Genomic DNA, 26,288 nt, shown 5'->3' with positions numbered 1-26,288 from the left:
GTAGCTTGAGAAGAGGAAATCTGTTTGTCTTTGGAATTCGGGCGGAATAAGGTCGGGACGGGCGGATTCTGGCGATGGGGTCCGAGCGGATTAGAGGGAATCCGGGCGGATTGTGGAGGTGGAATCCGAGCGGATTAGAGGAAAGCCGCACGGATTGTGCGGCAAACTGGGACGGCCGGATTGGTGACAATCCGCACGGATTGTCACTCAGCAAGACACCTTCTTCTTTTCTTCCCTTTTCTTCATAAATTCCTTGGGGATTTCCTTGGGGACTCAAGGATCCTTTCTCAACATTGCTCTTCTACTATAATATGTACAAAGGCCTTCTAATCTTGTCTCTCCTTGATGTTTGGTCATTGAATTCGATCAATTTAGTCTCGCTTTGCCATGAAAATGCAAGATTCTTACTCCTTTTCTACCAAGGGATCAAAATCTCAAAGAATATGCAAAACAAAGAACTAAAGATAAGAAATGACCCAAATATGCACTAAAAAGCACGGGAACAAGGCTAATTCGGGGGCTAAATATGCGCTAATTATGGTCACATCAATGGACATGGCGGAATGGCCCACTGAGCAGGGTATTGAGCCGGCCAGAACTGCGGCTGGGCGAACTGAGGGGGAGCGGCAACCCAGGTTTGAGTCACTGGTGGTTTACCACCTCCTGAATTGTTGCCACCACCTCTCGGCTGCCAATTTTGCTTTCCTTTACCCTTATATCCCTGCTTGTTCTTATTCCAAGTTCCACCACTGTTGGCGCGATTAGTAGTCCAGTTTGTGAGCCATCAGAATTACCTGAAGACGACGGAGACTAGCCCTGTGGGTTGACGGGAGCAGCAAGTGCCATGGCACTCTCGGAGTCAGACCGAGAGGATTGTCGTTGTTCCTCCAATTGTAACATACCCCGGGCATCTTCAAACGATGGCATAGTCTGATTTATAAACGCACCAACAGTATCATACTCAGACGGAAGACCGCGCACCAATTGAATGACTAACCTTTTATCAGTAACCGGACTGTCAACAACATTAAGTTGAGCCGCCAAGTCTTTCAATTTCTGACAGTATTCATCCAACGAGGCCATCTTCTTGAGCGACAGGTTTGTAAATTCATTCTCCAACGCCGAGGCACGAGATCCTTTATTATTGAGAAAGTGATTTTCGAGACGAGTCCAAGCCTCGTAGGCCGTGGATTCGCTCTCGAGTACCCGAAGGAGGAGATCGTCTGATAGAGATCCATAAATCCATTGAAGCACGTGTGCATCAATTTCGCACCAATCGGAGTACGTTGGATCAGCTTTCGCCGGAGGTCTGGTGTCATCGATGTGATGGGAAACCTTATAGCCTTTAGCATGGAGAAGGAACAATTTAACCCAAGATGAGTAGGTAATTTTGACACCATCAAGCATACGAACCTTGTGGAGGATGTTGGTGACGGAGTAAACGGGATGGAGTCCGGGCTTGCCGGATCCGGACGTGTGCTCTCCTTCCTTCGTCATTTGCCGTAGCAGAGGTGAACGATGGGAAGATGTAGGCAGGAATCAAGTTTGTGTTTTTGGAAAAAAAAACCTAATCACCTGATACCATGAAAGTAACTGAATCCCTAATTAGGGTATTCCATTCATACGATATATATACCAGTCAGTACAAGGGTGAACCGGATACAAATATACAAGTTATGGGCCTAGAATATAGAAGCTAATATTTAACATAATAACTAACTAATATTTACTGACTAATAGTTGTATTCTGGCAAATTGAAGCATATGTGGTATTTTTTTTTGTGTTAGGTGAATGGGAGATCAAGGAGATCAGTGGTTGAAAAAGATGAAGTTAGTATTATTATTGTTTTAAATGATTTTCTATTTTTTTTTTGAAGGGGTGACTTGACTTACAAGTAGTCGGTTACTTGGTGCGTTTTGAGAAGAGGAGGATATTAGTGTGGTTTATTTTCAGTTAAATTGAAGTTCAAATTATTATAAGAAGATGACAAATAGTTTGGATTATTCCTATCAAATAGCCCTAATAATAATAATAATAATAATAATAATAATAATAATAATAATAATAATAATAATAATAATAATAATAATAATAATAATAATAATAATAATAATAATAATAAAGTTCAGAACTTAGTACAACCATGAATTTGAATTGTAAAAATCCACCTTTCTGAACATGTGGTGGATTCCGGTGAGTAGAGCAGATCTGAAGAAAAAAAAAAAAAAAAAAAAAAAAAAAAAAAAAAAAAAAAGGAAAGTGGAAGAGATAGATGAGGAGAGACAATGTCGGAGGTTGGTGGTCCGTAGTCGATGATCGGTGGGCTGAGGTCGGAGGTCGGATATTGGTGGTCAGTAGTCGATGATCGGCGGGCTGAGGTCGGTGCTCGGAGGTGTTTACTGGTGGGAGGAATACGGCGGAAAAATGTTTTGATCTCTGTTATCAATTTTAAGGTTGGGGGTATTATATAAATTGTGGTATAATATAAGGATAAAATACAATAAAACTCATTTTGTATATAATATTTTATATATTACCTAGTACAATACTTTAACATAAATAATCTTTATATTCTCAATAAAAGTTTTCCTCCTATTTTCCCTCCTAACCAAAATTTTCCCTCCAATAGAGTAAAATTTTTCCTCCTAGTTTCTCTCCAAACAAAAAATGGAATCTTTATTGGTCTTACCATGTGTCCCATTATTACTAGTCAGTGTACAAAGCCCTTGTACACCCCGTGTATTCCTAGCATCTTTGTGCTAGAACAGAGGGAATATTATTTAAGTTTTTGTGTATTATTTACGGTAATTTGTGCTGATTCAAAAGTTTTAGTTGGGTATGGAATATAATGGCATAATACATTGGATAGACTTAAAATTTTCTTCGACATTTTCTGGAGTCCACCATTAATATGGGACTTGGAATTTGGGGCGTGTATGCATACCAGGACTCTAATAGAAGTCGGAGGTAAAACAACATGGTAGTGGGGAGTTAACAAACACAACGATTCTATCGCTTTTCCCACAGTTTTTAAAATATAAATTTAACTAAGGGATGTAAAGTTCTGTTAGTTATAATTTAGGGAACCTAAGAAGGAACATTTTTGTAGTTAGGTACATTGATAAGTTTCACAAAAAGGGAGAAGATGTTTATAAACGATAGTTGTATTATTGAGTTGTGTCCATAACAATTACAAGAAGACCGTATATAGCATCTATGATCCTAATAAAAATCCTAGAATTTCTATAATATGGTAACCTAATATATCTCAGGGCACAATATCACTATAATATTCTATACGGTATATTCTAATATACCGTTCTTTGTCATCCCCTCAAACTCGTGGTAATTTGCTAAAATTTCCTTATCATACATAGTCTTAAATATTACTCCCTCGTATTATTTTTTAATTGTTTTAACTGAAATTTTAAAAGTTGGTAAATGGTAATTCAACTAGTTAAACTAGATGAATATTCTAATGGTAGAAATAATCAAGGTACATTCAAACACGTTTTGATGAAATAAGAGGTATTAGGATTAGGATAATGTTAATTAAATAAAACAAGGATGAAAGTCGCGGGAAATATAATAATACACACAATGTCAGAAATGTTCAATGATACAGACAAGTTTAGAATTAGTCTCTCATCTTATTTGCTAATGCCGCCTTTAAATATGTATGACACACAAACATGCTTCCATCAATTTCATTCATCAACAAAACATCAAAACTTTCTAATACTTGGTTGACATCAAAATCCATTATTTTCATTCATAACTCAATTTTGAAAACATAGACTCCCAAACAAAACTCAATTCAAGGATATATGATACTCCCTCCGTCCCGGTCATTTGTTGTCCTTTTCCCCGGTCATTTGTTGTCCTTTTCCATTTTTGGGTGTCTCAGTCATTTGTTATCCTTTCTATTTTAAGAATGAATTTGATGAGTAATTTGATCTTTCACACTCAATTTGTTCCACTTGTCATTTAGCTATTGACCCTCTCCTCTTTCCTTGGTCTTTGTGCCAAAACCAAAGAAAAACAAATGACCGGAACGGAGGGAGTACATGAAATATACAAATAAAGATTGGTCTGAGTTACACTACTTTCAAATGGCTAAATCAAGATGTGGTATGGTGCTTACAATATTTGTAATGCTTATGTGCATAACATTGATACTTTACTCTCCTTTGAATTCCGACGCCCCCTTAAATTTTCCTCAAAAGTCGTCATCGACACCACTTGAGGTGCCAAGTACCGCCACAATTAACCTTTCAACAGATAACACACCAATCACGCTCCCAGACAATGTTCAAAATAATACGATTACTAATAATACAAACAAGACACCAATCCCTGTTGTAGAGAAGGCCGTGTCATGTCCTGTATATATCTTTGGCGATTCACTTTACGACACAGGCATAGCCTTTTTCTTGGGCATGGGACCAATGGCAGACTCCTACCCTTATGGTAAGACCTACTTCAAACGACCTGCCGGTAGGTTCTCTGACGGTCTTCTAATTCCGGATTATTTAGGTACGTGCTCCTACTCCCTTTGTATCTGTTAATTATTTACCTTTGTATCTTTTTAAAACGGGTTTTAAACAAAGATAAGCAAATATTTGTATTATTGGCAGCTCAACACGCGAATCAGCCATTTCCAGAACCATACGAAAATGCTGTACTAGTCGAGTACTCGAGGTCCATCAACTTCGCTGGTGCAGCAGCTGGTGTGCTTGTTGACGGTCGTAATTATTCGGTATTGTTAGACGGATATTGTGCATAATATCAAGCACAATATGAATGAGCCCACGGTTAATACATCTGCACCCAATACGGATACCCCTGCTACTATTTCTCCCGAACCAGAAACTGCCCCACATACGGCTCTTGGTCGTGGCCATCGGGTCAAGTTCCCGAATTCTCGTCTGAGAGACTATGATCTTGGTACAACTAACAGTCCGTCTTCACCCGACTCACCAGACTCATCATCCTCAGGTACGTCTTACTCCATAGCTAATTATGTCTCGTGTCATAAATTTTCTACTCCGCATCAAATTTTTTTAGCCGCTTTAACTGCTGGGGTTGAACCTCCCTCTTTCTCGGTGGCTATTCGTGATGATGGTTGGTGTAGGACTATGCAACAAGAAATTGTTGCCCTTGAATCAAATGGGACATGGGAACTAACAGATTTGCCTCCAAATAAAAAGGCACTCGGGTGCCGTTGGGTTTACAAAATCAAGCATCAATCCGATGGTTTCGTTGAACGATTGAAAGCTCGTCTTGTTGTGTTTGGCAATCACCAGGTCGAGAGTCTTGATTATGGGGAAACTTTTGCTCCCGTAGTCAAAATGGTCACTATTCGCACTTTTCTTGCTGTAACGGCTGTTAAAAATTGGGAATTACACCAGATGGATGTCCATAACGCTTTTCTGCACGGCGACTTAAACGAAGAAGTTTACATGAAATTACCTTCGGGCTTTGGTCATGGACGTGCAGGTAAAGTATGTCGGTTAAAAAAGTCGTTATATGGTTTGCGTCAAGCTCCTCGCTGATGGTTTGCAAAATTGGCTGGGGCTCTTCGTGACTATGGTTTTCGACAATCTTATTCCGATTATTCTCTATTTAATTATTCACTCGGCCAGGTGCGTTTACATGTCCTAATTTATGTTGACGACCTTGTTATTGAGGGTAATGACTCCTCTGCTATTTCCACTTTCAAAGCATATTTAAACCGTTGTTTAAAGATGAAGGATCTAGGCCCTTTGAAATATTTTCTCGGGATTGATGTTGCTCGTAGCAAAGACGAAATTTTCTTAAGTCAAAACAAGTATGTCCTTGACATATATACTCACAAAAACCGGCCTATTGGAAGCTAAACCAGCCCATACTCCCATGGAAGTTGATCATAAACTTCACAACAATCAGGGAGCTCTATTTGGTAATCCCGAGCGTTATAGACGGCTGATTGGCCGTCTCGTCTATCTCGCTGTGACACGTCCCGATGTAGTTTTCTCGGTCCATGTCCTCTCTCAATTCCTTAAAGAGCCACGAGAGGCACACATGGCCGCGACATTACGGGTAGTCTGTTATGTAAAAGGTTGTCCGGGGCAAGGTATCCTATTGCGTTCTGATAGTTCGTTCACGGTCTCGGGATGGTGTGATGCCGACTAGGGTACTTGTCCTCTTACTCACCGTTCCGTAACTGGATGGTTTGTTTATCTTGGTGATTCTCTGGTGTCTTGGAAGACTAAAAAGCAACATATCGTATCCTTTGTTGCACCTATTTTATTGATGATGACAAGTCCTTCACTTTTATATATCCCTCTAAATTAATGGTGTGTGCTAGACGTGTGTATGACAGATCCACAAGTAGATCTTATTTGCTCGGAACAAAAGACGGACGGTACTTGGATCATGTCTTGGATTGTGTCTAGAAATATGTAAGAGTATAAAATGTGTGCTTACTCTTTTGTTCGGTCTAATAAATCACGGCTTATTATTTTGAACAAAATAATTTCAAGATAAGATGTTTTCCTAATAATTGTTTTCGCTGGAAAATTATTTCGTAGGATCTTCCTCAGTTTGCTCAAAAATATCTTTATGTTTTGAGGAGTTTGTGTTTGAGAAGGCAACTAAAAATATCATGGTCAAAGATTTGGTTTAAGATTAGTTGCGTAACTAAAAGATTTAATTTGGTTAACCTTTGACAATTATATAAGGTAGACAAATCATTTGTTGATAAAATAACCCAGACATACACGTGAGCTTGAGAGTAAAAAATAAGTTTCAGCAAAGATTAGTGGTGCATGTTCTTGAAAAGCGTTTTTTGCAAATCTGTTTTTAAACGTGTCTTTGTTTTTATCTTCTGAGTTTGCAAAATATTTTTTAAGCCGTGTTTTATAAGATTGTTCTTGAGTACACAAGTTGTTATATTCATAAGAATATTTTATCTCAATCGTTCCAATTGTTGAATCATATAAGGAGACAATTTGTGTTGTAATTTTCTCTTTTGTGAGAGAGTGTTTTTGGGGTACGGGGTTGTACTCGAGTCGCACGATCGAGGTTGATCGTGGGGGTTTTCTTTATAATCGAGTTTGGTTATAAAGGAAATATTGATAAGAGAGAGGGTGGACGTAGACCTTTAGAGAGTAGGTCGAACCACGTTAAAAATCGTGTGTCTCTTGCTTTCTTTAATTTCGTTTGCTCTTGATTTTAGTTGTTTTTCTTTTTGGTTCACGTCTTTACTCAAACGAACTATACATCATAACTCTGATTGTTTGAACAATCACCGAGACTGTTCAATTGGCCTGTGTATTGTTTCAGAAGGAAATTCGTGAACGACCTTTCGCTTTAATTTCGCTTTAATTTTAAAAAGGGTACTTAATTCACCCCCTCCCCCTCTTAAGTACCGGATCGATAAACTCAAAAATTGGCATTAGAGCCTCGTGCTCTTGATTGCCTTACCGCAAAGAGTTTGATCCTTTTAAGTTTATCGTTTTATTCTTTCTTTTTTCAGTGAATTCCAAATCTGTCAAATGTCTTGTCTTCGATGGCACGGACTATGGCCGGTGAAAAAATCGTATGATGCATTTCATACAAGGAACAGATTATGAATGTTAGGTATTCATCGAAAATGGTCCCCTCGCTATCACTACCACCGATACCAATGGTGCATCTAGTGTAAAAGAGCCCAAGGACTACACATCCGATGATTACAAAAAAGGCGGAGAAAAATGTTAGGGCTATATCACTCCTGCAATCTGGAATTGGTGAATCAGAAACCAGTCGAATTGCAGGATGTAAAACGGCCAAACAAATTTGGGATATTTTACCACTAGCCTATGAGGGGACCGTGCAAGTAAAGAAACAACGTATTGATCTCTTAATGCAACAATACGAATCTTTTAAAATGCACGAGGATGAACCAATAAAAAGTATGTCTTCACACTTTTTAAATATAACTAACGAACTTTCAAATCTTGGTAGAAAATTTGAAACTGAGGACATTGTCCGTAAAATTTTAAGAAGTCATACCAAGAAATGGCTACAAAAGGTCACGGCTATTGAAGAGTGTAAGGATTTAACCACTCTCACCTATGAAGCTTTAATGGGATCTCTTATGGCACGCGAAATAAATCTTGATAATGACGCCGAAGAGAAACCCAAAGCTAAGGGTCTAGCCTTGAATGCCCTCTTAAGTGATAATGAAAGTGATCTTGAGGAGGAAGTTCCCTTGCTATCTAAAAGAATTGCCAAAATAATTAGAAAGCAAAATCAAGGAAAGTTCGAAAGTTATAAACCAAAGAAATCTGTTTCTTCGTCTTCCTCATCACGTTCTTTATCTAGAATGGGATGTTTCAAATGCAGTGAACGGGATCATCAGATCCGAAATTGCCCCAAATGGGAAGAAGAAAAAACTAAGGATAAACGTGAAAAGTCTAACCAGGAGTACAAACGTGCAATGATAGCTGCTGTATGGGGTGAGTCCGATTCAGAGGACGAGGAACCTTCTGAAAATGAGAAAGATGAGAAGTTCTGCCTACGGTCTACCTACAAGCCTAGATCTCAACAAAAAAAGGGATGACGACTCTCTAAGGTGTCTCATGGCTCACTCTGATGCATCGGATAGCGAATCCGAAGATGGTAAATCTCTCAAATCTCAAAATTAAGATTAGGTCTTTGTCTAAAGAAAAAATTGTAAGATTGCTTGATGAGACTTTGGATACTAGTTATGAACAAAACAAGCGTCTTGTGGCTATGTAATCTGAAATTGAAAGTATTGCGGAGGAAAATATAGAGTTAAGACGAAATCTGAAGAACATACAGAAACAAACAGCCGACCAGACTGTTCAATCTGAACTCACTGCTGAAAATGAGTCTCTTGTTAACGAAATCCACGCTTTAACAAATGAACTAGATGAGATTAAAAGAATGCATGTTACTAGTTCAGCCTCTTATTCTGAAATTTTTTCTAAGTTTGATAGACTTAATAATGACTATAATTCTCTCTTTGCTAAGAACAAAAAGTTGCTCGTAGTAGTCAAAAATCTTGAAATTGATTTAAGTAATGCGAGAAATGTAGTTGCTAAATGGGAAGGTAGTACTACCGTCCTTGATTTTCTAGTCAATCAATCTAAGAACAACAACAAACTTGGATTAGGCTACGACTCACGTTCTGATTTCAGACAAAGCGATTCTCAATATCGTACTGTCTGGATCCCTGAACGGAAAGTAAACACTCCTCCCGACTGTTCAATTCAGACTGACGCCAGTAATGTTGAGATTAAAAGACCTAAACCCATTGAGAGAGATTTTCGCAAGCATAAGTACGTGGGTCTACCTGAATACACTCTTTGCAAATTTTGTGGACACACAGGCCACGTATTTAATGCTTGTAAAAATGCTTAGGTCATTTGGATCGAAACATAAGAGTTGTTAAGAAAATGTGGATTAGAAAAGATGTTTTAGATACCGTTCGTCATAAGAAGGGACCCAAACTTGTTTGGGTTCCTAAATCATCCAAATAATTCTCTTTTGCAGGGCTATATGAGAGGAGGCAGCCGTTGGTATCTTGATAGTGGATGTTCACGACACATGACAGGTAATAGAAACCAATTCCTCTCATTATCGGCCTACGATGGTGGAAATGTGACATTTGGAGACAACAAAAAAGGTGAAGTAATTGGTATTGGCAAAGTCGGTAAGTCTTTTTCACATTCCATTGATGATGTGCTGCTTGTAAAGGGTCTCAAACACAATTTGATTAGTATTTCTCAATTATGTGACAAAGGAAATAAAGTCGAATTTCATGCAAACCTTTGTTATGTAATCAAAAAAAGTACTAATGAAATTGTTCTTCAAGGTAAGAGAGTTAATAACATCTATGTGGCTGACTTAGGAAGCATTCCTAGGGAAACCATTAAATGTTTATCCGTAATGTAAAACGAACCCAATCTATGGCATAAGAGGTTTGGACATGTTGGCTTTTCATCTCTAAACAAACTTTACAAACTCGATTTAGTGGAAGGTCTACCTTCTATGACGTTTGAAATTGAGGGAGTTTCTGATGTTTGTGCTCGATGCAAACATGTCCAAAGTTATTTTAAATCTAAAAGGTTCGTTAGCATCACCAAGCCTCTATAACTCATTCACATGGATTTGTGTGGTCCGATGAGGATTTGAAGCCGAGGTGGAAGTCTTTATGTATGTGTTCTAGTGGACGATTATTCACGGTTTGTTTGGACCTTTATTTTTACATGTTAAAAGTGAAACTTTTGAAGAATTCCACGTTTTGATTAAGAAACTCCAAAACAAACTTGGTCACAAATTGATCTCCATCAGAACCGACCATGGAAGAGAATGTGAGAATGATTCGTTTATATCCTTTTGCAGGGAACATGGTATTGATCATAACTTTTTTGCTCGTAGGACACCACAAGAAAATGGTGTAGTGGAAAGAATGAATAGAACTTTGGAAGACATGACCTGATCCATGTTACTTTGTAGCGAGTTACCTAGAAACTTTTGGGCCGAAGCTGTGAACACAGCTTGTTATATTCGTAACCGTGTTGCTACTAGATCTATCCATAAGAAAATGCCTTATGAGCTTCTATATGGGCGAAAGCCAAACATTTCACATTTCCGCTGCTTTGGATCAAAATGCTATGTTCATAACAATGGCAAAAATAATTTGGGAAAATTTGATCCAAGAAGCGATGAGGCGGTTTTCATTGAATATTCAAACGAAAGCAAGGCCTATAAATTTTACAATAAGAGAACTGTGTGTTTTGAGGAAAGTGTACATGTAATTTTCGATGAAACTAATGTGATTAATGTTGAATTACAGGATGATGATGACTTTCAGATTGGATTTGTAAGAGATGATCCACCTGAACTAGAGGTGAAGCCTTCGTCGTTGGAAGGAACAGGTGCAGAACATTCCACGAATTCATGGGAAATGAACAGAACACAGACCTGTCTAGTCGTGAAAAATCACCAAGTTCAGGCAACTCTGAACAGACAGCTGCACCGTCTAATGAGACAATTCAGGCTTCCAGTAGCTCAGATACGTCAAGAAAGACTAACACAGATGTTGAGCAGAATCGAACAGGATCTAGTGCTGTTCAGTTTATAGATATGAATAACTAGCAGAATCGAACAGAATCAAGGACTGTTCAATCTACACCAGAATTAGAAACATTTGTTCCTCGACGTTGGAAGCATCAAAGTTCACATCCTATGGATAACATCCTGACTGTAATTCATGAGGGAGTCAAAACCAGATCTTTATTAAAAAAAATTTGTGCTCATTATTCATTTCTGTCTGAATTAGAACCTTCTAATATTAATGATGCTTTAACGGATCCTGATTGGGTTATTGCTATGCAGAAAGAGATAAATCAATTTGAGCGAAGCAAGGTGTGGCATTTGGAACCACGTCCAAGAGATCGTTCCGTCATAGGAACGAAATGGGTATTTCGAAACAAATTGGATGATGCAGGTGTGATTGTGAGAAATAAGGCTAGACTTGTAGTGCAAGGATACAATAAACAGGAAGGGATCGATTATGATGAAACCTTTGCACCCGTGGTAAAACTTGAAGCCATTCATCTCCTTATTGCTTTTGCCGCTCATATGGGTATCAAACTCTTTCAAATGGATGTTAAGACCGCGTTTCTTAATGGCTATTTGCAAGAGGAAGTATATGTTGAACAACCTCCCAGTTTTTTAGATAGTAATTTTCCTAATCATGTGTATAAATTAGATAAGGCACTTTATGGTCTTAAACAAGCACCTAGGTCATGGTATGATAGACTATCAAAGTTCCTTATTGAAAATGGTTTTCAAAGAGGATCCGTTGATAAAACACTATTTCTAAAACCGGTGAAAGAGGACTTATTAGTTGTTCAAATTTATGTAGATGATATCATTTTTGGAGCAACTAATGATGTTTTATGTGCATATTTTTCCAATCTTATGCAATAGGAGTTCGAGATGAGCATGATGGGCGAGCTAGGATTCTTTTTGGGTCTTCAGATAAAGCAACCACACATGGCATAATGATCCATCAAAGAAAATATATCAAGGAGATGCTAAAGAAATTTGGTATGACTACTGTAACACCCCACGGTAATTGAAGAGGTCCAGTGATAGGCTTAAATGACTAGTGCTTAAAGGGATTGGAAGTACTACTCATATCAACAAAGTGCACTTTCTTTTATGGTTATCCATGCGAAAGAACTCCAAAGTTAAGCGTGCTTGGCTGGGAGTAGTCTTAGGATGGGTGACCTCCTGGGAAGGTTCCCGGGATGCGTATGAGTGAGGACAAAATGCGCTATAAAGGACTCGTGTTGATCTGTGGGCCATGTACACAGCCTGGCGAGCTATCATAAGTAACCGCTCCCGACCCGGTTTGGGCCGGGGTGTTACAAGTGGTATCAGAGAAACCCTGCGACCGTGTGGTGATCGGAGGAAGTTGTTATACGCTCCTGGAGGCAGTGGTTATACGCTCCATTGTGATCACACACCTAGCGGAGGAGGATTCTGGGTTAGCGGTTATGCTCCCAGGCGCAACGAGGACGTTGCGTTCTTCAAGTGGGGGTGACTGTAACACCCCATGGTAATTGAAGAGGTCCAGTGATAGGCTTAAATGACTAGTGCTTAAAGGGATTGGAAGTACTACTCATATCAACAAAGTGCACTTTCTTTTATGGTTATCCATGCGAAAGAACTCCAAAGTTAAGCGTGCTTGGCTGGGAGTAGTCTTAGGATGGGTGACCTCCTGGGAAGGTTCCCGGGATGCGTATGAGTGAGGAAAAAATGCGCTATAAAGGACTCGTGTTGATCTGTGGGCCATGTACACAGCCTGGCGAGCTATCATAAGTAACCGCTCCCGACCCGGTTTGGGCCGGGGTGTTACAACTACAGCGAATCCATTTTCTACACCTATGTGTTCTACACTTAAGCTTGACAAAGATGAAAAAGGTAAAAGTGTAGATGAAAAGGTGTATCGAGGAATGATAGGTTCACTTTTATATCTCACAGCTAGCCGTCCGGATATTCTTTATAGTGTATGTTTGTGTGCTCGGTTTCAATCAATCCTAAAGAATCACATTTAACAGTTGTAAAGCGTATTCTTCGATATTTTATTGGAACTCAGGATTTATATTTATGGTATCCTATGGATTGCAATTTCACTCCCACGGGGTATTCAGATGCAGATTATGCAGGTTTCTCAGTTGAAAGAAAGAGTACATCTGGTATTGCCAACTTTTTAGGACCGTGTCTTATCTCTTGGGCTTCCAAGAAACAAAATATGGTTGCTTTATCTACTGTTGAGAGTGAATATGTCGCTGCTGCTCAATGTTGTGCTCAAATCTTATGGGTAAGACAACAGCTGCGGGATTACGGTATAATCATTTATTGTGTTCCTATTCTTTGTGATAACACTAGTGCAATTAACATTTCTAAAAATTCTGTTCAGCTTTCCATGACAAAACACATTGACATTCGTCATCATTTTCTTCGTGATAACGTAGAAAAAGGGAACATAAGCTTAAAATTTTGTAAAACGGAAGATCAGTTGTCCGATATTTTTACTAAACCTTTGGCTAGAGAACAATTTGAGAAAATTCGGTTGGAATTTGGTCTTTTGAATGATAGCTCATAATCAATGTTGTCCTAACTTTAATCCCTTAATGATTGACTAGACAGGAGTCGTTGTGATTTTGAGTTAATAATTTATCCTAATGTTATTGCACCTAGCAGTAGTCTACTTACTCTAGTCGGTTTTCTCATATAGACTAGTAATGGGCGGACATATTATATGATGTTACTGTTCTACACAACTATAAGCATAATCTTCTTGGCAAAAGATAAACAAACCTATCATAATTCTACCCAACAAGCCTAAGCCTATATGCAAATCACCAAAATCCATCAAAACTCTCCCCTCACCCGACAAACACCCTCAACCTAGACAAAATCAAAATCCCCAAATTACACTCAAACCCTAAAAATCCCAAATCTCTCCTCTTCTTCCGCCGCAACAATGGCGAAAAAGAAAATTAAAGCCGCCTCCAACCGCTCTAAGCCTTCTACCTCCACCATACCCGAGAACCCAAACTCACCGAAAACCACACCCTCCACTATAACCCAGCCGGAATCAACCAACATACCCACCAAAACTTCACCTAAATCAAAGGCCCCCAAACCTAAACCTTTTAATCCTTCTACCACCATATCCACCCGTTCAAAACCAGTGCATGCAGCCACTTATTAGCCGCCAGTTACGGAGAACGAGGAGTCACCACAGCTTGAGCCCGAATCTTGAGTGGTTCCAAAGCGGGCTGCACGGGCTCGTCGAGGGAACGTCCTTAACGAACCAGTGGCTAATGGTGAAGATGGTGTGAATAAAGATCAAGTAAGGGGTAAAGGGAAAGCAAAGATGGTATATGATGAGGATATCGATGATTGGCTTGATACTGTTGCGGAGAGTAAAAACTTTACAGGTGTTAACAAAGGGAAAGTGTCGATCTGTTAAGAGGAAGCGTCAAGATGAAGATGACGGGGATGATGATGGTGGTGCTTCTAGTGTGAAAGCAACTCTTGCCACCTCTGTTGATAAGGATAAGGTTTAGGCCTTTCTTAAATCTGTGGGGATGTCTGATACGGCTTTAGAGACTTGTCTTCGACTCAGTGAGCACACGGTTCTTCCAGGCCGTTACTATCCTCAAGAATGGTTAGAATCTAAAGCTGCCTTTACTTTTTTTTCTTGATATTTTGACTCAACAAGGATGGTTAGAAATGTTTCGTAAGCACACGTTTGTGTTTATACCTGAAATCATTCAATTTTATCAGTCGGTTATGGTGAATACCTCTTGTGATCTGTTGTTTGCTAAAGTTAACAATAAAGATGTTAGTTTAAAGGCTGAAGAGTTTGCGGAAATGTTTTCTATTCCGTATGAAGGACTAGAGTTGGCTGACAAGGGTGGGTGGCCACCTCTAGAGAACAGTGGGCCATTGACTGTCTTACAATATTTTAACCCAGATGCAGATCTCAAAACCAATATCTATCCTAGTGGTCTAGGCGGTCCCCATCAGTTTCTGTTTAACTGTGTTCGTCACACCATCACTCCTAGAAACACATCTCGAAATTCCTGCTCTATTAATGATTTGCTGCTTATCTATCATCTTATGATGGGTAAGCCAGTAAATCTGGCGTCTGATGTGTTTCAGCATATAAAAGAAGTTGGAATTGCTGTTCAATCTGGTACTGAACAAAAGAGGCGAGAGTTGCCTAATGGTATGTGGTTAACTCATGTTTTGTGGCAGAAAAAGATTTTATCTTCTGAAGATGGTTATTGTGTCACAATGAAGGATTGTATAAAAAATGGGTTACTGGGTCAGATGCACCTCCGAATTGCATATGACAGGTTGGTTGGGTTGCGCGATGATGGATATGCTGGTGCTAGCATTGGGAATTCTCATGAGGTTATTGCTCAGCTGGTGACTCTCTCTGACACTCTGTTTGGTGGTCTTGTGAAAATTGCAACGGAACTGGCGGAACTCAAAACTGCCCTTGCTCCCCTTCTCTCTGTGATACTACGGTTTTATGAGTCTTTGGGTACTCTATCGAGTAGGGCTTACTCTGTCGAGTTTTTGACGCAAATCAGTAGTCTGCATGTAGGGTACTCGATCGAGTAAGTTGGGTACTCGATCGAGTATGGGGCACTCGATCGAGTAAGTGTGTTTTTCGGGCTTGTTTTGACGGGTTTTGCTAATAACGCAAGATTAATATAAAAGGATTCCGTCATTTTCTTTAATCACTTTTCACCTTTCTAAACCTTTCAAAAGAAAAAGAAGTTACGTAGTTCTCTCTCGTCATGTTGTTGGCAAAACCTAAGGCCTAGAGTCATCGGATCGTTGTGTTCTTTACGCCGTTGGTACCGTCATATTGTGGGTAAGGTCCTAGTACAATTTTTATGTTGTTTCCTTGATTTTAGTTGAAACCCTAATTGGGTAATTTGGGGGTTTTGGGAGTATTGTGTTTATTAGATGTTGATTGTATGATTGTATGTTTGATAGGAGGTGATTGTATTGAAGAACGATTTTGATTAGCTGCTAGACCATCTGTGGTGGTTGCATTCCAGGAAGGGTTTCCCTACTCAGTATTAGTTACATTATGTGTGTGGTGATTGTGCTGTAGTTAGTGATTGTTGATTGATTCAGACGGTTGTGCTTTCATATTGTTAATTGATTTAGACGGTTGTGATTTCATTTTGTTGATTGATTCAGACGGTTGTTGATGTTGTATTGTGGTTGTCGTTTATCTATTTGTGTTCTTTGGGGTGCGTCCCTAGCTGAGTGGAGTCACTTGCGGGAGTGGCTTCACGCCCTTGATTCGCCTTCTGTGGAACCCGCCACAGAAGGGATGTGCACATTAATGAACATGGGTTTATCGCTCGATGGAGATGAGCGGGGCTTAGGTGGGAACGGCTGCGGTCCCCCACTGGCGGCGAGGAGTATCTATTGCGATGGGTACTCTAGCGGGGCTACACACTTTAGTGTGTAGTCGATTATGAGGTGATTGGAGATGGGGCGGGATTGTGTGTGAGCTGTTTGTATGATTGTTTCAGTGTGGCTTTGATTGTGTAATTAGTACTGACCCCGTTTAAATGTTTTAAAAATTGTGGTGATCCATTCGGCAATGGTGAGCAGTTATTGAGCAGTTTTGATATGAAGCGTATGGGATAGCCGGGATGAGTCATCACGTGGCAGTTAGAAGTCTTCCGCTGTGTCAGACGATATTTTATAGCTTTGATAGTTTTAGCAGTAGACTTTCTGAGGACCATGTATTTCAGTTTAACAGTTTTGGTTTTGATTATGTAATCACTTTAAACTATATTGTTATTTAAATTATGTTTCTTCATTGTCATTTGGTTATCATTGCCTCGGGTAACCGAGATGGTGATGTTCTCATACCTTAAGTGGTCCTGGTAAGGCACTTGGAGTATGGGGATGTCACAAAGTGGTATCAGTGCGACGATCCTGAAACCTGTAACTAAGGAACCTAATGAATATAGGGAGTCAAATTAAAATAAACCCGAGGTAAAAGTTGTAGGAGCTAATGCAAAGGCTTGGGAGACGTCCTAAAGTCACGAACTCGGCCTACAATTTTTGAACCGATCACCATGGGATATGAGTCGGGATCGCTATGTGTTTATCTTGTGAATTGTGTACCTATATAGTAATCTGTGGCATGAATCAGTGGATGTATGTATGTGGAGAATGGGGAATGTGTAGAGAAAGATGATAATGAGGTGATGTTATACATTATTGATTGAAAGCATGATAGTTGTGTAGAAGTTGTTTTACGATATGGCAATATAGAAATAAGGAAATAAAATTTGTTTGGTTTTAATTATACATAAAGTTATGTGTGTGTGTGTGTGTGTGTGTGTGTGTGTGTGTGTGTGTGTGTGTGTGTGTGTGTGTGTGTGTGTGTGTGTGTGTGTGTGTGTGTGTGTGTGTGTGTGTGTGTGTGTGTATATGTATATATATATGTATATATATATATATGTATATATATGTATATATATATATATATATATATATACATACATATATATATATATACATATATATATATATACATATATATATATATATATACATATATATATATATACATACATATATATATATATACATACATATATATATATATACATACATATATATATATGTTATTGGTGGTGTTGTACGAGTTTATATAGCTGAAAGTTTGAGTAAGAGCATGAATAATTGGTGGAAAAAGATGAATAATTATTGCATGATAGTATGATTTCTGATAAAGCATGTTGTATGATGGAAGAGATTTTATAATGTTGTTATGCTTGTAACATGTGAATAAGAGACTTGATGTTATATATTTGTGATTTTGTTTACGTAAAGTTATAGAAAAAAAACATGTAGGTAATACATGCCTGATAAGTTGAATAATGTATGTGCATAATGGATGTTGTTGCTTGGCTTTTGAAGATAGTAACATGTGGTTAGGGATGCTGGTTTTATGAGTATTGAGTTGTTTTTACCTTGTTGTTGTTTAAGTTGTTTGGAAGTAAAAATCGAGTAGTTGTGTTTTTCGATTATAGAGAGGTTTTCTTAAAACTGTTATAACTTGAGATGTATAAATGAGTTTTATGTGATTTAAATTGGAGGTGATAGCTTGTTCTTTTAAGATTCTAACGATAGGTCACACGCCCAAAACGACCAAGAAACGAGTGAGTTATGACCATTTTACGAAAACTGGACAGTGTTGAGAAATGCGTAGGGTACTCGATCGAGTGGCACTCACTCGATCGAGTGCACCTCTTGGTACTCGATCGAGTAACCCTCACTTGATCGAGTAGTCCTAGTAATTTGTTTTACGTGTCTCTGACCTTCACCTACTCGATCGAGTAAGTCTTTTACTCGATCGAGTGGCCTGTACACGATCTAGTGACCCCTGTTTTTGGTCATATGCTCATCTTTTGATTTCGTTGCATATTATGTTTAATTCAAAGGTATTATTTTGCTTCTTTATACATTTATTTACATGTAAGTTGGTCCTGATGCGTAAGTTACCCAATCTTATGGTGTAGTGAGTGGCACCTATGATGAGTATGAGTTCGGTGGAGAGGACATGAGTTATATGTGGTTGTGATAGATAGTGGAAAAAAAAAGATCGGTATGGCTTATTAAGGCATAGAGCATGTTTTGTGAGACGAGATGAGTGATATGATTGTGTGTTGAGTAATGTAAAAGTAAGCGAAAGTGGGCAAGGGGTGATGTAAGTTTATGGAACGTGAGAATGAAAAGGTTGAAATGAGAGATGCAATTTGTACGTGGTAACTTTGGATGTTACAGTATTATGAAGAGAGGTAGTTATAACTCGGTTGGTTAAGAATATATATATATATATATATATATAATGGAAAGGTCGTTATAGGTAAATAGAAAGATATGGTGTATAAAGAGCTTATATTGAATTATGCAGCGATGTGGGTTTGCAGATAACGAGTGAATTTGGGAATTTGTATTATCAAGAGGTGAAACTAATGTATGCTTTCCTTGGAAAAGTAGCGGTATGAAATGGTGATGGGTGATCAGTGTGAGTGATGACATAACATGGTCTGGACTGATTGGTAATAACTGTGAGTGATAGCATGATAAGAGAGGATCCAGGGTCAGAAGGAGTGAGAAGATATCGATAAGAAATAATAGGATTTGAGTTTGGAGCAATGAGAAGGTAACCGGAGTACTAAAGAGTTAGGAAGAAGTAATAAGGAGTTGGATGGTTAATTGATTTTGTCGAGTGTAAAAGAAAATAATGAGGGGAGTAAAACTAGGAAAATGTCCACCGAGGTTATGTGATATAAAAGTAAGGAATCGTCGAGATGTGTGATACTATCACGAGGATGCTAGTTAATGATTATATAGGAGTTTCATGACAACATGATAATCATGCGTTTCGAGGAATTAAGGAAAGTAAAGGTTGGGTAAATTATTTCCATTATACGAGGTTTTGGTGGAGAGTTAGATGACGATACAATTACGAATTGGGAATGATGTTGAGGTAATTTTGTTGAGGGGTTTGAAGTCGTGATTTAGGATGTTAGCCAAAGATAGGAAAAAAATCATAATGTTTAGAGATGGGTATCGGAGGTTTGATGTCCGAACGGTGGTAGTGTTGAGGTGTTGATGCTAGTGATTAAGAGTGATGATAGATAAGAAAGATGACAACTCTAAAGAGGTTGATTTTGTAGAGGCCGGATTAATATGTACGTTTGGGAGGGAGTATAAGATGTGGTTATATGAGGCGGGTGCTTATAGATGAATATTAAGTGTATGGTTATACTTGGCATGAGGTGATGGTTATGCGAAAGGGGGAATATGTTATGAGGGGCATACGAGTTAAGCTCGGGCGAGAGGTAACCTTTACCAGGTGGTAACTTACGTGATCAAGACTGACTAGTTGGATGTGATTACGGGTCTATGATGTGTATAAATGTTTGTGTGATGTTCTGATCTCACGAGAAATAGTAGGGTGTGATAGTTATAAAGTTGTTATATGAATGTTTTGGTGATTTATGTTGGGTACGGTAAACTAATGGAATGAGGTTCAAAAAGTAATAATTTAACTGATCTGGCATCGCTAGTTAAAGTTGAATGTGTATTGATGATACATGTTTATTCCGTGAAATGGTAAGGATGATGTTCATGAGGTTCTTATCTGTTTATTCTGTATAATATGTTATGTTGTGATCTAGTAAAGCAGTCGTGAGTAAGTTTTATTGTCCGTAAAGTTATTCTGAGTCAGTGTTTATAGGAATTGTATGTAGTTGTGATGTCTATCGATGTGGTTGTTGTGCCTCGGGTGGTGATCCAGGCACGGTACCTAGTGTTGTGATGCGGGTATTTTCGCACTGCGGTGTGGCTGTTGGTGGCGGTGTTGCGATGCCGTCACCGGTTGTGGTGGAGTAGGCGAGATGATGATGATACGAGTTTTCGAAAGTACATACCAGTTATACATAGATTGTTGTTTTGTTTGCTGTTGTTCCTTGTGAGTTTCAGTTGAACATATAGACTGTTGTTTTGTTTGTTGATGTTTATTGCTTGTTTCAGCTTGGGAGCGAGGGTAGAGTATGATATGGAAGAGAGTTATGTATGTTTCTGTGGTTGTCATGGCATAGTGATATTCTGTTGATGGGACACAGTGGTGAGAAGTTGTTACAGTAATTTTAATCTTGTTTTAAGATGAGGCATCGATAGACATAGTCGTGGTAAGCGATTTGTGGAACATGTGTTGTACTAATCTAACAGCTGCAGGTGATTCATAATCTTTTGTTGAGACAATGAGTGTAGGGTGTTGGGAGTTAGTTTCATGTAAAGTTTTGTATGAGTTTTGCGGTAATGAAAGAAAAGAACTTGAGGATCTAGTGTGAGTTTATGTAACAAGTGTGGATCATGAGTTATGCTTTTGGCGATAGGAGTTTTATATAGTTTATATAGAGAGGTATGTCGTGTTGCGGTAATGTGGAAGAGTTAGAGTGTTGGTTATGATAAGGATTTTGTGGTATTGGTTAGATGAAGTGCAGAATGAATTGAGGTGTGAGAACTGTTTAAGTAAGAGAGCCTTAGAAATAGGAATGGTTATAGGTGTTGAGGTCTTAGGCGGTTATCCTTGACGTGTGGTGGTGATGAAGATAATGAGAAGATATAGCTAAGGATCTAGTATTAGTGAGTTACGAGGACGTAACATTTATCTTAAGAGGAGTAGGACGCGACAAAGATAGTTTAATGGTTGTACAGGTTGTAGTAGATTTGGAAGTTTGAGTCTTGATGTAGAATAAAAGATTGATTTGTGTTGTGGTTGATTTTGTTAAAGGTCATGACCGTGCTTGTAGTGGTGTGATGTCTAGGAGTGCGAGAATATTTCGATAGTGTTGACAGTTGGATGATGATGATTATGAGTTCGATAGTTTGGCAGTTGGATGATGATGTTTATGAGTGTGAGTAAACTTCGACGACGAAGTTCCTTTTAAGGGTGGTAGAATGTAACATTCCGTTTGATGTCTATGAGTGTCTTGATATTGGATTTGCTAGTGGATGATATATTACGGAGCTAGCAGCGTTTGTGGACGGTAGTTGGTAGTGAATGTAGTTAGTGTCGAGAGAGATATAATGTAGTTGATACGATATCGTGAGACATGTTGTGGAGGTAGACATAGTTAGTGGAGATTGTGTTAAGAGTTCATGTGTTATAGGGTGAGGTTTTGTTTTGAGTTTTTAGTTGCGTTGTTCTGTCTTAATCGAGTAGGTAGGTTTGTTTTTATGTATGGGTTGAACTTCGGGGACGAAGTTCTTTTTAAGGAAGGAAGACTGTAATACTACGGTTTTATGAGTCTTTGGGTACTCTATCGAGTAGGGCTTACTCTGTCGATTAAGTAGTTTTTGACGCAAATCAGTAGTCTGCCTGTAGGGTACTCAATCGAGTAAGTTGGGTACTCGATCGAGTAGGGGGCACTCGATCGAGTAAGTCACTTACTCGATCGAGTAAGTGTGTTTTACGGGTTTGTTTTGACGGGTTTTGCTAATAACGCGAGATTAATATAAAAGGCTTCCGTCATTTTTTTTAATCACTTTTCACCTTTCTAAACCTTTTGATGCGTGTCCTAAATATGTTTTTGTACATCCTATTTTACACCCATTTCAGAGCTCATTTGTGTAGTTTAAGCTACTATTTTCCCAATTTCCGTCTACTTTTGTGTTTTTGTATAATATTGCAGAAATGTGAAGAATTCAGCGGAAATGGAGCCGAATCCGTCCCCAAGTACCTAATGTTGCATTTGACAAGAAGTATTTACTTGGGAAGCGAGCTTGGTGCGCGTATCGAGGCCCGAAAGACGAATTTACGAAGCTTTTGGAGCAATTACCTGATGAAGCAGTCGATAGACCGGTGTCCATAGTCGATTGACCAGAGCACGAAGATCAGAAGCTACTGTACATCGAGTTTTGGTCGATCGACTGAGCTGTATGGTCGATCGACCGAACCGTGAATCTGACGCAAATTTCGAGAATTTCAAAGCCCATTGTAATTAGGTTTTAGGAATAAGTGTTACGTTATATTCCTATATAACGTAACCTGATGTTTTCAGAATATCATCAAGTCTTTTATCATCAGTTTTTAGGGATCGAATAATTGGGGTTCGATATTGAGTTTGGCATTAGTATTCACATTCATTCAATACAATTTATTTTCCGTTCGTACTTTCGGATTCTTTTTCCTGCTTTCTACTGGTAATTTTGGTTCCCTATTTCAGTTTACTTTGTTCGTTCATAGACTAGAAATTGCTAGAGTAGTTTTTCCAAAACCAAATTATCGTTTCATGTTAATTGTTTATTTAGTTATTTTAATCATGAATTCGTTTACTTTATTAGTTAATTTTATTGTTGTTATTATTTCCAGTATGAGTAGCTAAACCCCTTGTGCTAGGATGTAGGGAATCTGTAGTGTAAGCGGCATTAGAAATGGTAGACCTGAGTCGCGCCATGGTCGATCGACCGGCCACGTGAGAATTAGTTTCATTTTAATTAATTTAATTGCTATTTTTGACGAATCGAGTGCTCTCGACTAGTTGTATGTTTAGGACTTGACCGACCCGATAAGATCGAAAGATAGGGGAGGAAAATAGACTACCTAATTAAGACGACTAAATTAATAAGATCGAGAGATAAGTTAATTTAGACATTTAAATCACTTTTCAGGACGAAAGTTAGTATTAGTGATATCAGGGACCTTTAGCTAGATCGAAAGATGCTACCTGTTAAGAATGGACCGAGAGGACTTCTTATTTTCCCGTCTCACGTGATTATCTCAGACTTACCTAGTATACTGCCGCCGAAACTAAAGTGAACCGACCATCTTAGTACCCTTTTAATATTTGATTTCATCTAGTTCTTTTATCATTCATTTATCTACTTTAGTTATAGAACAATCCAAAACAAACCCCTACACTTTTGTTACTTTAAGACTAAAATTAGACAACTAATAATTGCATCGCCTCTCTGTGGTTCGACCCTGACTGCCACTATCTATAGTAGTAGTTTCGACTATAAATATTATCTTTGGTACTCTACGACGGTATCAAATTTTGGCGCCGTTGCCGAGGAGGCAATTGTTTAATTTTTAGTTGTTTTTATTTTAGTCTTTTTCTTAGTTTAGGGGACATTTGTTCCTTAAACTATTCTCATATTCTACTTGTAGTTTTCTCTTATGCGCCGGTCACAGGGTGGTGTACCGAGACCATTGGATCCTGAGATCGAAAGGACTTTACGCGAGTTGAGACGATCATCTAGAGTATTGCCGACAGAGGAAGAGCTGAGTACTCTGTCTAGTTACTACGAGAACGAGCTGTTTGAGGAGGATCCACCTTCGTCACCTGTTTCTACTTCCTCAGCTGAGACTGTCACATCTCCAGACATGGCTGAAGAAGCAAGTATACCAGTCACTCCGAGCCATCAGCTGAGAATCTCTATAAGGGATTCGCATTACCAGGGACGGACAGAAAGTTCGAACCGAAACCGTCTTATATTAACTTGGTTGAGAGAAACCAATTTGGGGGAGCTGCAAATGAAGATGCAGCTAAACATATGGAGACATTTATTGACTACAGCTGCTCCATACCCCCACCAGCAGTGTGACCCGGGACCAGGTGAAGGAGACGATGTTCATATTCTCGCTTCGTGATGCCGCAAGGGAATGGTACCGAGATCCGGATCGAGCGCTAACGGGATCACGATTGGAATTCGGCCCTAGTATTCTATAAGAAATATTTCTCTGCCTCGAAAACCAATGCCATTAGAGCTCAGATCACGAGCTTTAAACAGGATCCTGATGAGAATTTTCATGAGGCATGGGTCCGTTTCAAGAAGCTGGTGCGAACTATTCCGCATCATGGGTTCGAGCAATGGAGCCTATGCAATCAGTTTTATAATGGGCTTTATGACGATCAGAGGGCTATCCTGGATGCTGCAGCTAATGGCATATTCCAGGAGAATGTTGGAGAAACTAAGGGGTGGAAAATCATTGATGATATGGCCACCCATAAAGCTGAGCATGAAAATTCCAGGGGAAATCAAAGGAGAGCTGCCGAATCCCCTTCTGTAGCTGTATTAGAGGCTCTTATGGCGAGATTTGATAAGTATGAGCTTGGAAGAGGATCTCATAAGGGAGGTATTTACCAAGTTAATGTTGTTTCAGACGGTCCCTTTACATGCAAAAGATGTGAAGCTGAGGGGCATGTTTCGGATTTTTGTCCTAGTTCGAATGAAGTATGTGCTGCCTTTCAACATTATAGACAGACTGGTACATATCCCGATTCCTCTAATGTCCACCCCAATTTGAGGTGGTCTAACCAAAATGTCCTTAATCCAGGTCCACAGCAGCAGCAGCATCAGCAAAGTTATGTGCCCCCTCATAAGCAACAGCAGTTTCAAAAGCCTCCCTATGTGCCTCAGCAGCAGCAATTTCAAAGTTCTGACATTTCTGAGTTGAAAAACATGGTTCAAAATCTGTCAAGTTTGCTGCAAAAGGAGTCTCAAGCTAGAGAGACTTTTAAAAAAATGTTGGAGAGTCAAATTGCTCAACTGGCAAGCAAAAGTGCAACTCGAGCTCTGGGGCAATTACCGTCGCAGCCGGATAAAAAAGAGACCCTAAATGCTATCACTTTGAGGAGTGGGTCTGCCCTTGATGGTCCCACTATGGTCGAGGACGCTACTGGAAAATATGAGGCGGAACCAAGTAAGTAGAAGGCAGTAACGAACAGTAGCAAGAAAAAGACGATCAGCAGGTATATCAGTCGATCGACTGACATACCCGGTCGATCGACCAGTCCGCGAAATAACACAAGACTCACGGTCTGTAGAAGCCGGTCGATCGCCCGACATACATGGTCGATCGATCAAAACGCCGCTGATGTTGAACCTTTTCGTCCTCCAATGCCAGATAACTTGAGGGACCACTTATTTCGGGGTAAGACGACTCCGAAATTATTGAGGCAAGACCCAAATGCCGATGGGTCTGTTCCGGTTCCAAAGTATGACCCAATGACGATTAATGGCTCATTCTTGAGATGGTCTGAAAAAGGTTCGAGCTTCAACAAGGAGAAGGTAGTGGATTTTCAGCCTAAGTCCACTGATGCCAATATGAGAGACCTAGAGGAGAGGGCTAAGTTGCTTCTTACAGCCCCTTATCCAGAGAGATTAGTGCCGACAAAGGAACAGGTATCATTTAACAAATTTGAAAATGTTATTCGTAGTTTAAATGTGCAAGTTCCTTTCCTTGAATTAGTTAATCAAGTGCCTGCTTACACGAAATTTATGAAGCAGCTTTTGTCTAAAAAGAAGTCACTTGATACTATGCAATCTGTCGCACTAACTGAGGAGTCATGTTCTTATTGGACTCACACTGCACCTCATAAGCTAGCAGACCCCGGTAGCTTTTCTGTTCCTTGTAATATTGGTACCTTCTCAATTAAGAAGGCATTTTGTGATCAAGGAGCTAGCATTAGTGTTATGCCTTTGAGTCTAGCTAAGAAATTGAATTTGACTAGGTTTGCAGTTACTAACATGACACAGATGGCTGATCGTTCTGCGGTCCAGCCTATAGGAGTCTTAGAGGACATTCCCGTGCAAATAGGAAAGTTCTTTTTCCCAGTTGACTTCGTTGTACTAGATATAC

At 39.2% G+C, this 26,288-nt stretch overlaps 2 protein-coding genes and 1 non-coding gene across 3 annotated transcripts; 1 reads left to right on the top strand and 2 right to left on the bottom strand.

The window, feature by feature from the left end:
- Positions 1–810: 810 nt before the first annotated feature.
- On the bottom strand, positions 811–1,497 carry LOC141628817 (uncharacterized). Its single transcript, XM_074441914.1, has one exon. It carries the CDS (start codon positions 1,495–1,497, stop codon positions 811–813), a length of 687 nt encoding a protein of 228 aa, XP_074298015.1.
- A 3,303-nt stretch (positions 1,498–4,800) lies between these two features.
- On the top strand, positions 4,801–11,989 carry LOC141628816 (uncharacterized). The gene is made up of 9 exons (XM_074441913.1): positions 4,801–4,999; positions 5,069–5,505; positions 5,647–5,831; positions 7,991–8,548; positions 8,782–9,385; positions 9,545–9,742; positions 10,397–10,404; positions 10,511–11,060; positions 11,156–11,989. Exons 1-9 carry the CDS (start codon positions 4,801–4,803, stop codon positions 11,987–11,989), a joined length of 3,573 nt encoding a protein of 1,190 aa, XP_074298014.1.
- Positions 11,990–24,403: 12,414 nt separating this feature from the next.
- Positions 24,404–24,510, bottom strand: LOC141635514 (small nucleolar RNA R71). The gene has a single exon (XR_012540197.1). It is a non-coding gene; the product is annotated as a small nucleolar RNA R71 (small nucleolar RNA).
- Between the last annotated feature and the right edge of the window lie 1,778 nt (positions 24,511–26,288).

This window comes from Silene latifolia, chromosome Y, assembly GCF_048544455.1.
Source record: "Silene latifolia isolate original U9 population chromosome Y, ASM4854445v1, whole genome shotgun sequence".
Classification (NCBI taxonomy): Eukaryota; Viridiplantae; Streptophyta; class Magnoliopsida; order Caryophyllales; family Caryophyllaceae; genus Silene; species Silene latifolia.
The sequence above is the reverse complement of the archived record's forward strand: the minus strand, read 5'-3'. Positions and strand labels throughout refer to the sequence as shown.